This window comes from Globicephala melas, chromosome 5 (assembly GCF_963455315.2).
Source record: "Globicephala melas chromosome 5, mGloMel1.2, whole genome shotgun sequence".
NCBI classification, from domain to species: domain Eukaryota; kingdom Metazoa; phylum Chordata; class Mammalia; order Artiodactyla; family Delphinidae; genus Globicephala; species Globicephala melas.
The window spans coordinates 72,227,244-72,240,295 of record NC_083318.1 but is presented as its reverse complement, the minus strand read 5'-3'; the positions used below and the strand labels follow the sequence as shown (position 1 = coordinate 72,240,295).

The window sequence follows — 13,052 nt, the reverse complement described above, 5'->3', positions numbered from 1 at the left end:
ACGTGACCCGTACCCTTCTAATAAGGGCACTCCACCAAGCCTTACTTGTAGATTCACTAGCTCCTCACATTTTGATGACAAATGTACTAATAATTATGGTAAAAGGGATAAATAAGATGACCAAACCCTTCCATTGATTCCCTTGCCTCCCTTAAGGTGCTGAGATCTCTCCTTATTTTATGACCAAATCTCTCTAGAAGTCTTATTTCTAAATGAGGGAAGCTCATTTGCTTCAACTTCCTTGCCACACACTTACCTTCTAAACCCTGCCCTCCTCATACCCATGAGGGCTGTAAATTCTATATAATTCAGATCAGAACTTGGAGGAAAGAGAAAACCACCAGGAAAGCAGTGTGGTGAGTAAGATGGTTCTGATTAAGTGAGCCAAGTGTTGTAGGTAAAGAATTAACCTGTCAGTTATCTGAGAAACGCCTGTGTGCACCTAGCATTGTGCCAGCCATTTCAGGTTTCTAAAGAAACATCAAGGGACTTCCCTGGCAGTCCAGTGAGTGAGACTTTGCCTTCCAATGCGGGGGGGGGGGGGGGGGGTGTGGGTTTGCTCCCTGGCCGGGGAGCTGGAATCCCACATGCCTTGCAGCCAGGAAGCCAAGGCTTGGAACAGGAGCAAAGTTGTAACAAATTCAATAAGGACTTTAAAAATGGTCCACATCAAAAAAAAAAAAAAAAAAATCTTAAAGAAACGTCAAAAGTGACCTCTGATAAAAACCTACCAAGAAAGGTGAAACTGGGAAGTCTTCCTCTGGAAGTGAGCTTTGAACGGAGTTTTGAGGAGTGAGTGGACTTGAAATAGAAGGAAGAATAATCATCGGAGGGTGAGGCTGCAGGCCTGGAAGCATGGAGAGTGATGTAAATATTTGATTTAAAGGAGGCGCTTGCAAACAAGGCAGAGACCCAGTCCATGAAGGTAATTTTGAGCTCTTCAATGGTCTAGTTCCCTATCTCTTCTTCCCTTGAAAGCCGAACACCTTTAGTCCGTTTTCTCACCTCCCTCTTATTTATGAATCCATTCCAATATGGATTATATAATATCCAATATCCTAACTGTTCCATGCAAACTGCCTTTGATAGAATTCAAAGAACTTTTGAGTAATAGGTTCTGGTGAAATAATGCTTAAATGAATCTGGGCAAGTTACTTAAACTCTCTGAGCTTCAGTTTTCTCTAAAATGAGGATTATATATATGCCTTCCTCATAGGGCTGTCAGAAGGATTAAATGCACGTTAAAGTTTTGGTCAAGAATTGAACATTGTTACTATTATTAATCATCTTCTTTGATCTCTTAGCTGTATTTGATACTTTCGACTACCTCCTCCCATCTTAAAATACTCTGGAGTTTGCGATGTTGCATGTTTGTTTGCTTTTCTTCTACCACGTTAGCAGCACTGTGTTAGTTTTCTTTGGCTGCTCTTCCTCCGTCTGATCTTGCATGGGGGAGCTCTTTCTGACTATCCCTTTATCTATTCTCAGTCAAAGCTCCTTGGCAGGGCTTCCCTGGTGGCGCAGTGGTTGAGAGTCCGCCTGCCGATGCAGGGGACGCGGGTTCGTGCCCCAGTCCGGGAAGATCCCACATGCCGCGGAGCGGCTAGGCCTGTGAGCCATGGCCGCTGAGCCTGCGCGTCCGGAGCCTGTGCTCCACAACGGGAGAAGCCACAACAGTGAGAGGCCTGCGTACCACACACACACAAAAAAAACTCCTTGGCAGGACTTCCCTGGTGGTGCAGTGGCTGAGAATCCGCCTGCCAACGCAGGGGACACAGGTTTGAGCCCTGGTCTGGGAAGATCCCACCTGCTGCGGAGCAAGTAAGCCTGCACGCCACAACTACTGAGCCTGTGTTCTAGGAAGACCCAATGCAGCCAAAAATAAATAAATAAATTCATAAAAAAAGAAAACCTCCTTGGCAAAACTCTTCCTAGGCAATTTCATCCATAACCACATGTCCTCTGTTATCTTCTATATATTAATTACCTTTAGGTTCATCTCCAGTCCAGACATCTCTTCTGAGCCCCAGTGGTACCTGATATAACTTTTCAGGTGTTTCATGGTTATCTCCAACTCAACACCTCTGAAACCAAGTTCACTTCTCAACCACCTACACCTGCACCTTCTCCTCCAGCATTCCCTATTATAAAAAATGACATTCCTTTTCATTCTAGTCAGAAACTTGGGTCTCATCTTTGACTTATCCTTGTCCCTCATCCCAGTAAATCACCAAATTCAGCTAACTACCTCCAAAAAAATGTCTTTGATCTATCTGCTTCTCCCCTTTCCACTGCTATTCCTTACCTAAACCCAGGCTCCCAGCAGCTCTGGGACTCCCTCTCCACAGATTTCTAACTGGCCTCCCCTAGAGCCCTTTTGCTCTCCTTCAACCGTCTTTCCCCACACAGTAGCCAGCTACAGTCATCTCTTCTTTCAGTTAATCAAAATGTATTAAATAGAAATCGAATCATGTTCCAACCTAGCTTGAGTCCTTCAATGGCATTTCAATCGGCACTTCAAAATAAGCCAATTGTTTCAAAGACTTAGGGAATCTTAACCACGCATAAATACACGCATGATTTTAGATGCAGTTTCCCCGTTGTAGGAACTCACTCCAAAGTTAGCTTATCCTTATTTTACACTAAGTGCGTGCAAAAAGTAGTGAAGACATTCATAAACAGTTTCACATTGGAAATTGAGCAGTACGAGTGCTGTGACTGCCTTCTCTTATCCTCGGACCACCGGCGCCTCACACAGCAAGCATCTGGCCCAAAGCATGTCTTCAGGATTTGTTTGATACATGATGAAAAAGGGAAAAGGCTGTCATAAAGTTCCTCACAGAGTTGAAATATAATCCTCAGAAACCAGTTTGGTTTTAAAGTACAGTCAGGAAAATGTTTTCCCCTGAGACAGCCAAATGTTTACTAGCACTTGCATCTCACATGAGCTGCAATAACCTATTTGGCAATGAGGAAAAAAAGGAAAGGAACGAATGTGCCAGGCACAGTGCCTGAGACCGAATGAGATTTTTTTTAATGCACAAGACAAGGTTCCTTCCCTCCAGGAGCTTCCAGGCCACTTGGAGAGAGGCAACTGTCCAAATATTTAATATCTGATTCCTTGGCTGCTCTTACAGACAAGGCACCGTGTCCTTCTTAGGTGTAAAATGGTGAGCAAAAACAGACCTCTCTCTCACTTCACATCTAACGAGGGTTGGGAAGCACACATTAATCAATCGATCACATGCACAATAATGATAGCAGTGTCACTTATGTAGTGGTTAGTGCATGTCAGGCATATTTTTTGTACTCTATATAGTAACACTCTATGAAGGGGCCTCTTCTTATGGATACAGAAATTTCCACATAGAGAAGTTAAGACACTTGCCCAAGATCATACACCTATTCCAGAGAGTCTGGATCCAGGATTCGTTTTTTTAACCACCCAATCTACTGCCTCCATGCTGTGTGCTAGATGGCATAAGCATATTCACAAATATAAGGTCCGTGAAGGGAAGACTGATGGTGCTGTAAGAACATACGACAAAGGCATCCCATCTTGTCTCAAGTCATCTGAAGGCTGAGTGGTGTTAACTAAGCAAAGAGGGGAAGCAGGAGGGGGCACTGACACAAAACTGGTAATGACAGAAGGGTGAGCATGGAAACACCTGGATATAGTTCATTGGTGGTGGTGGGAAGCATCACAGAGGAGGCAGATCTAGAGGAGGAAGACCTGGAAAAATCTATGGAGTGGGTAGAGAAGAGAGGAAAAGGAAACACCATGAATTCAGAATGAACCTGATGAATTTTGGACATAGGGAGACAATGGTGTATTAGAATTGTCTCAGTTGTGAGCAGCAGACACTCAATTTGAACTACCAGAGAAAACAAGGACTTTACCACCTTGAGTTGCTGAAGAGTCCAGGATACAGATCTGGCAGCCACAGGATAAATGATGTCGTTAGGATCTCTTTTACATTTCTCAGCTTTATTTTTCTTCATTCTCAGCAAGTGGAAAGATGGCAGCTCTAGATTTTATCATATCAGCTCAGCAAACTCAGGAAGGGGAGCACTTCTTTCCCCAAAGACCCAGGGCCAACTCTCATTGGCTCAGTTTATATTACATCCTCCTAGCTGAACCAGTCATTGTGGCTGGGCCACGAGGTGCTCTCATTGGTCAGGCCTGGATCATGTGCCTTCATCTGTTTAGTGCTAGCCTATGTTCCGTCTCTCCATTTGCCCACTTTTCCCAGTTTTAACTCTATACTTTTATACCAGCTGGCCCCTATGTGTGGAACACTTTTCCTCAAAGTTCTCTCATTAGCTTGTCAACATTTTCATCATTTTACCTCTTACCACCTCCAAGTAATGTTTCCTCCCGGAACAAGGCTGAGGTTACAATTATTCTTCTTCAACTGATGCCTTTTCCAATTTAGATCTGTGAATACCAACCTTGTAGTGGTGTAAAAATATATTTAATTATTCATGAGTCTGACAAGATCTGCTGTGTTAAATTGATTTGCTGTGTTTGTAATTCACTGCCTGAGTTTCAATCTGGATGTTTGTCTATATTGAACACTTCAGTTTTGGGCTTTAGGCTGTTAAAAGGCATGCAAAGGATGCCTTGCTAACGTAGCATTCAGTAATCGAGTGATGTTCAGTTTTCATTATGTCAATGGCATTTTCAATCCTGTGGACTTTGCCATCCATTATGCCAATGTTGGCAGAAATACTGAACTCTATTATGGTATAAAATTTCCATATCATTTAAGGTTTTGGATTAATGCCTTCATAGTGGAATGTCTGTGAAATTGAGTCCCAAGGCCTGAGTTTTAGCCTTGAGGTTGCTCCTGAACTTGTTTTATGACTTTCCTCAAGTATTTAAACCTTTCCAGGTGTCTGTTTTGCTGCCTTCTCCTCTCTTTAAGGTGCTTAGCCAGATTAGCACACTAACTTCAGTTGTAACATTTGGTGAACATGATTGAGGTAGGATACTTGATACCCTAAGCCTTATTTTACTGATCTACAAAAGGCGATTATAATAGCATCTATTACCTGATGATTATGTTGGTGCCTGAAGATTATGAATGTAAAGAGCATCATGAGTGACAATGGCAAAAAATTAAAGCGAGCTCTCATCATCCTCAGGATCTGTTTGGAAATAAGATGTAGGCAGAATGACTCAACATAAGCAGGAATTTATTCCTTAAATCCATTAAGTATACAGAGCCAAGATGACCCCAAGGAAACTTGAGTCGCTGTTGTTTGTCTTATTTCCATCCCAGGTCCTAGGGATGTTAGCAATCGATGGTTCTCAAATCTTACAATGCCTAACACTAAATAGATAATGGCGGACAGGAAGCGTGCTATTTTCCCAGTACGTTCCTCTTGGTTAGATAAAAGCTATCTTCAATTATATTAACTTCTCCTCTAATTCGATTTGTCATTAAATATATTGGTTTAAGAATTATCATGCGTTGCGCTTGTACAACTTCTCTGTTGAAAGCACTGAATTGCAACCTTGTATGAGAATTGTTTCACACCTTCGGAAATGGGCTCCTCCACTTCACAGGAACATATCTGCTAAATGGTGTGGATTCGCGCTTTGAGTCAAAACCCACGACCTTTTATGCAGGAAATGTGTATAAGCCGATACAATGACCCTTCTCAAAACCTAAAGAGGTTGGGTGCCCGCATGAGAGGTAGGTATTTCTAGAAGACGCGGAAAAGTTTGGTTTTCGTTCTTTCTAGATTCAAATCGCTCCTTGGACCGTCCCTAGTCCTTGTCCAGAACCGAGACTTTCCCTTTGTACCTGCTAATGTCACAAACTGGCCGAGCGCGCCGTGGCTGGCTTCCCCTCAGACCCAGATTCCTGTCCCCTCCCGGCGCCCTCGATCAGGCAGCCGGCCCGCACTGTCCAGGGCTCTGGACACTCCCGTGTCCTGACCCCATTTATTTCTTGGGTCCCCGCGGGTGCCATTTGGCTGGAGCCCCGGGGAGAAACGAAAAGTTGGATGTAGTCACCCCTACCCCTTGCCTCCTCCACTCGCCCAAACATAAAAACCCGGGGCTGCTGGGGGCCGCGCGGCAGGAAAGAAGAACAAATGATCGAAAGCGGCCCCCTGTCCCCGGCGACGTGCCCCGCTTCCCCGGCCCGAGGGCAGCCCTTTCCGCCGGCCGACACCCCACGCGGGCGTGGTCCCTGCTTCCCGGGCGGTGCCGCGGGCCGGAGGAGGCCGCCGACGCGTCGGGGTCCGCGCGGGGGACCTGCGGCAGCCGCGCGAGCGAAGGCCTGGCCGCGCATTCCAACCCGTTCAGAGTGAAGCAGGACATCAGAAGAGAAAAAGAAAAAAGGCCGAGCCGGGGTGGCCGGGGTCGCGGGCGGGCGGAGGAGGGAGGAGGAGCCGCGGGGACCCGGGCCGGGGCCGGGTCGGGGTTGGGTCGAGGCCGGGCGCGCGGCGGGAGCGCTCGGGGCGCGGGCTGCACGCGGCGCTCGGACCGCCCCTCCTCCCGGCGCCGCCGGCCGCGGCCCAGGCTCCCTCGCTCCGCCACTCCCCGCCCCTCCGCTCTCCCTCCCGCCTCCCGCCTTCCCCGCCCTCCCCTCCTCCTCTCCTCCCTCCCGGCCTCCCTCTCCCAGCCAAACTGAAAGCCGGACCCCAGGCCGCCTCCCCGCCGCCGCCGCCGCCGCGCCCGGCCTCCCCGCGAGCGCTTCACCATGGCCGGTTCTGTTTTCACCTTATAAAGATGGCGGTGCGGGATCGCTGTAACCTTTAGACTAATGACTGTCCGAAACATCGCCTCCATCTGTAATATGGTGAGTGGCCGCCACCGCCGCCGCCTCGGGGGTCGCGCCCCAGGCGCGGCGAGGCGAAGAAAGGGAAACCCGAGTCGCACGCCCGCCCGGCGGCCGGTGGGGGTGGGGGCGGCGGGGGCGGCGCGGCGCCGCCAGAAGTTCCCGGCCACGGGGCAGGGCGGGCCGGTCGCGGCCCCGAGCCCCGCGTCCCCTTCTCGGCCCCGGGACCGGGGACCCCGCTTGCCGGTCCCCGGGCCGAGCCGCTGCGCCTCCGCCCTCGGGTTGCGGTGGAAGCGTCTTGGGGGGGAGGCAGAACCCGGACGTCCCGGGGGACCGGGTTGGAGGAGAAGCTGGTGGGGGGGGGCACCCATCCTGTCCTTGCCACAGATAAGCCCTGCTGGACTCCCTGACCGCCCTCATCTCATTTTTTAGTTCACTCCTTAAACTGTATTTAAGATTCACTTTGCAGAGGCAGTAGGTGTATCTGGTGAAATCTGAAATGTGATAGAGCTGTAAAAAAGTGCAAAATTGTGGTTAGGGAAGTGAACTTCTACCTGGTTTAGGAAAGCATGGCATTTGCTTTGGATGCCTCAGTTTTCCCATCTGTGAAAGGGGGACAAGGTTATAAGGCAGTAACAATTAGAGGCCCTAAGGGTGGGGCCGGCTGGGGGCGTGGAATTGGTCTCCAGGATTATCCTGCCTGATCCACTGTAGACCTAAGCGCGGACTGGTGGGCGTGGACACCGCAAGGGGACCTTGCTGGGCTCCAGTTTGGACTGGGTCCATGACGTGGTGATCACTTTAACTTGGGTTTCTCCCATTGCTTTCCCTTCGTTTTCATTTTCTGCGGGAACAGCCTCCAGCCCTTGGGTCCCCAGGGTGCATCCTGCTGGTACCTCTACTTGTCAGAGCCTTGGAGAGCACAGCTCGCCCCCTGGAGTAAGGCATTGCCTTCCTGTGCAGGATGAGAGAGTGTGTGCTTTGCCTTAGCTCTCCAGGGTTCCCCCGCCCCGCATCAAGTCTCCCCTCCCCCCAGCTGAGTGGAACACATGCTCTTTTAATGCCAGTTTGGGGGAACCTCCCTTGAAGCTAATAATACAGGCCACTAAAGGGAATCTGAGGAGGCTTGATTGAGAAGCCTGGGAGTAAGGCGATCTGGCTGCCCTTCCCCCATCACCCAGCTTTATAAATCTTCTGTCCCACATTCTGTTGCAAGATTAACACATGGGAAAGGAGCATTAGGGAGCCATGTGTTAGCTCAGGGGTGGAACCAAGACCCACTGGTGCTGGCTTCAGTTTTCAGCACCGTTGGACGCGGCTACCGCTGTGGTCGGCAGAGCAGTTGCTGGGCCTTCCCAGAGTGATAGCTGCAAAGGTACTGGTGCAGGACCAGATGTGGTGAGTGGCTCCTGGCACGTTTACATTTCCTCTCTTCCTTCCTTCTCCACACAGAGACAGGTCTTCTGCTCCTTCCTGTCGAGTGGCATTAATGTCGCTTGGTGCAGTGAAAAGATGATGCCTTTCCTCTCCATCTCTCTGTCTGCTAAGACCAGCTCCTGAGGGGAGCTCTGAAACCAGAGCATCTCCAATACTCTCTTTCGTGCCTGCTGGGGTGGCCTCGGGCTTACAGGGCAGTGAAGCTCTTGGTGGTGTTCCTGTCCTGCTTGTGTGTGGCGACACCTCTCTGTATTGAAGCAGGCTGGAAACTTGAGAGCTAGCACGTCCCAAGATGAAGTCAGTCCCCTGCTTTTTTTTTTTTTTTTTTTGGCCCTCAGTGCAGTTGGGGCTTCTTGGTGGCACACCTGAGTAGAATGTCACAACCTGTTTCCAGTGAAACTTGGCCAGGGAGGCAAGCTGCAGGGAGGACATGAGAGGAGCGGGCTAGCACTGTGTCTGGAAAGTTGGCATCTCATATGGAGTCCCTAAAAAGGCCCCAAATTTAGGGTCATCACCCAGGTGAGGTGAGGAACCAATAATTCATAACTAGGGAGTCTTACGTTTCTAGTTTCTATATGGACACTGTGCCTGGAGTAAGTGATATGAAGAGCTTGGGCTCTAAAGTCAGACTTCCTGGGTTCAGTGACCTGCTTCTAACATACTAGCTTTTCGTCCTTGAACAAGTTGCTCTCTGTACTACTTTCCTTATCTATAAGAAGGGGATGATAATGGTTCCTACCTCATGGAACTGTTGTATTAAATGAGTTACTGAGCCTAGTATGTAGCAAGTACTCATTGAGTGTTAGTTGTTATCAACATCATCTTTCTCGTTATTATGTCATCTTCAGTGGTTTAAAGGACAATGGGTTTGATGTCTTCTTGTATCTGATGGAAGCAGCCACTAAGATAACCCACATGTTCATTTATGCAAACCAAGCTGACTGCAGTATAGGGAGGCTGGGACGGGAATCCTTAACTCCGCCCCTTATAAAAGGCTGCTCAGGTCATCGTGGCCCCTCCTAGTCTTGCTTCCCACAGAGGAGGCTCCCTGATGAGGAGACTGCTGTCTTTTCACTTGATCAAACATACGTTTTTCATTGGACTTCTCTTTAGATTCTTCACTTGATGATGCATTGTTTCCAGGTAGGTTTTCTATGGGTCTCTCCTCACTGTTTCATTTCTCTCTGGGGCTCTTACTGATCCTTCCCACTCCCAACTCCATTTGGTCCCAGCTGGTCTGAGTCGTAGTTAGAACGAGTGGCAGGTTTTTTTTTTTTTAAGCAGGTCATTTGGCTTATTTTAAACAGGCTGATGTGTGTCCAGAAAGAGTGTTAAAAGATATCATCCTTCTAGGTAAGACTTGTACAAACCGACCTAGCATTGAGAAGTGGATTTGTTTCATCCAGCGGATGAGAAAGGACCCAGCAGAGCAGGAAAAACCTTGTAGCAAATCCTTTGTGTGATTGAAAAATAAACACCTTCTCTTTTCCCCACACTTCTTGTGCCAGTTTTAGATACAGGGGTTGTGGAAAATATTCACATCCCCCCACTTGTCCCCTACCCCACTGAAGTTTTACATTCCATTGGCAGTTTAATGCGAGTTCCCATTTGTTTTAATTTCACTTCGTGTGAATTCCTGCCATAGTGATTCTTGATCAACTTGCTTAGGGCTTGTCAGCTTAGCCACACAGCGTGTCTGGTTCAGAGATAGTAAAGCTTGTTTGGCTGGTGTGTTGTAATTTTTAAAATGTACTAGCCGCTACCAAGCATAAGGAAATGTTCCTTGTTGATAATCTTGTGACTTTTGTCCAGACCAATGGATTTAACTTCCTACATATTTTTATGGCCCTACAAATGGAAGGTTTTTTGGGGGTAGATTTTCTGTTTGAAGAGCCTGAGGAATTTTCTGAAGAGGAAGCATTTGTTAGGAGAAACCCACTGTGCCCTCTAGAAATGTGACTGGTACTGATGCAAATTGGCCTAAATCATCAAAACTTAATTTCACTTGTTAATAGCGCTGTAAGTTGTGCCATGGAAGAAATGCTGTGTGTCAAATAGATTACATTTTGTTCCTGAAAATGGCCATCTGTTGAGGACCTTTATGTTAGTGTTGGCACATATTATGTGCAGGTACTTAATTGAATGAGGTGAGTCCCTGTCCCCAAGGAGCTCAGTGGTTTCTTATCTTGTGGGTAAAACATTGGTAAAGATGAAACAATTTCAATGCAGTGTGGTATCCACAGGGTTAAAGGTTGAACAAAATCTCAGAAGCGATTCAGTGGACTGATGAACACAGCAGGATGTTTCTGTAATATAATTTGCATTTGACTCAAGTTTGACTATTTTTTTTATTTGGTATGAGGACATGGTTATGGTCAGCGTAACTTAGAACTGGAATCTGTGCCATTGAGTGTCTCTCCAGCTAAGCCTGAGTCTAATGGTGCCTCTGGACAAATTGTTGTATTTCTTGGGACCTTAGTTTTTTTCCTCAGCTTGTAAAACTGATATATATTTTTTTGGTTGTCAGAAACTTCTTAGCGAGTAGTAGTTTCTGGAGTCTTGACTTGAGTGGCTAACTACTTTGTTTAAAACTGTATTGAATTTGCCAGATATTACCATTTCAGCATTCATTGAACAACCCCAGGATATTATTGGACACCACTGTGTGTGCCAGATTTGAATTCTTGTACATAGATGAAGTCACCTTGATATGAAGGGGAAGTAAAATTAGTAAACATTTGTAACAACGCTAGAGGATTTTTATAGAGATCACTTTATGTTGGTAAGTCAGTTACTTATTTGAGGCAAGTGTTTTGAGAATAGTTGAAAAAAATTTTTAAAGTTATTTAAAAATATGTAAATCTCAAAATTTGGAAGAGATAACTTGCTTCTTCCTCTATTACTGTTACTCCTTCCCGTCGTCAAAGATCATTGGAAATCGTAAGTTGAGTTTAATATGTCAGCTCGGAGAGGTTAAGGTCATGTGTGAGCGTCTCCACTGATGCTTGTCAGATTTAGAAATTGCAGCCTGAGGTGGCATGGGTTAATGTTTAAAGAAAAACTCTGTTCTTCTGGCCTCTCAGATCTAATATGGAGGAGTTTGTGTTGGGTTAGGACCTGACAATTAGGTCTACAGATTCTTCTTTGTTTTTCTTGGAATCGTAAGGGAAAACAAAGCTGAATGACAATATTTAGTTAGAATTAATGTGATACCATTTTCTGGATATCAACTATGTGTGTTCCAGTTCACCCAAACAATAAAACCTATTTATTTATTTTTCATTAATGTGGAATTTTGGTGTGTTTGGGTTGTAACTGAAAGTAATTTTCAGTTTTGATTCTCTTGAGCAATTAAGAGAAGATTGTCTAGTTCACATCTTCCCCCTCCCTCTCCCCCCTGCCCCAGTCTGTTTAGTTAGTTTGAATGAGTTGAGGTTTTATGATGGTATTTAATTCTGTGGTATCATCAGAAAGGTATCTCTTGGTGGTTTTATCTCTGGCCTACCCACGGAGCCAGCCCAAAGCAAATCGATTGGGAGAGATGTAAAAAAATGGTGTCTTTTAGTCTAGTTAACTTTTCTGGCCTAAGTATTTTAATGTAACTTCTTACAATAAACCTTCACTTGTGGTGGAACCAAATGCTAGTCTAAGGGTTTGAAAGGCCTTGCTGATCTTTTACGAGAATAGGCCACCCCAAAATGAACCAGCAGAAACGTTTCTTGAGGCAAATAAATTCTGTGTCAGCAACCAACCCCGGCACTAAAGGCTTTTTGGAATATTTCTGTTCTGGGATTGTGGCTTCGAATTTTGGGGATGTCGTAAGTCCTCTACATGGAATTTTACCACGATTCTGAGAATGATTATTTGCCATGGGTAGTTTGAAGAGCGAGAGGGGAACCCTGTTGGTTCTCTGAGCTTTCCATTTGTAGGTTCAACCTTCCTCCTGCCCATCAAATTCTTTTTTTTTAAAAAAAAAGTATTTATTTGGCTGTGCCTGGTATTGGTTGCGGCACGCGGGATCGAGCTTCCTGATCAGGGATCGAAGCCGGGCCCCCTGCGTTGGGAGTGCGGAGTCTCAGCCACCGGACCACCAGGGAAGTCCCCGTCAAGTTCTGATTCCACTCTCAGAACCCCCAAATGCTCTCAAGTAGCTCAGACTTGGGACCCTTTTTCTAGGTGGTGATAAATTTCAGGCCTACAGAAAAATACGGAGACTGGTAAGAGTGAACACCCAGTATCTTCCATCCTGTGAAGAAATAAAATATTACAAATACAAGTGAACCTTTCCCCATCTCATGCCCTTCCCACCAGACAATGACCGCTCTTCTGAATTTGGTGTTTATCACGTTTTTATACCTTTACTAGATATGTAGGTCTTCCTAAACCAGATTTGAGTTTTGCTTCCTCATGTTTGTAATGCTGAACAATTTGTTTGCTTTTGTTTAAGTAATGATTTTGAGGTTTATCCATGCAAATACATGTAATTCTAGGTTATTTTAGCTGCTGTATAATATTCCATCACATGAATGTGCTACAGTATATTAATTCATTTTATTGTTGCATTAGAATTTTGTGTGTGTGTGCCATGACAGTTTTGAACCTGTCTCCCTGTGCATCTGTTTAGAGTTTCTCTGTGGTGCATACCTAGAAGGGAAATGGCTGGGTCAAAGGAAATGGGCATCTTTGACTCTAATATATTGCCTTATTTCTCTCCAATTTGCATTCCAGCCAGCAGGTTTGGGAGTTTCAGTTGCTCCACATGCTTGCAGACACTCAGTATTGTTAGACTTAATGTTTTGCCAGTCTGATGGGTGTGAAATG

At 46.2% G+C, this 13,052-nt stretch overlaps 1 protein-coding gene across 1 annotated transcript in view; it reads left to right on the top strand.

Annotated features, from left to right (window-relative positions):
* Positions 1-6,594: 6,594 nt before the first annotated feature.
* Positions 6,595-13,052, top strand: part of USP46 (ubiquitin specific peptidase 46) — a 62,542-nt gene continuing 56,084 nt past the window's right edge. Inside the window, 1 exon segment of the mRNA XM_030880519.3 lies at positions 6,595-6,815. Coding sequence (XP_030736379.1) covers positions 6,780-6,815 — 36 coding nt within the window. The 5' untranslated portion in view covers positions 6,595-6,779.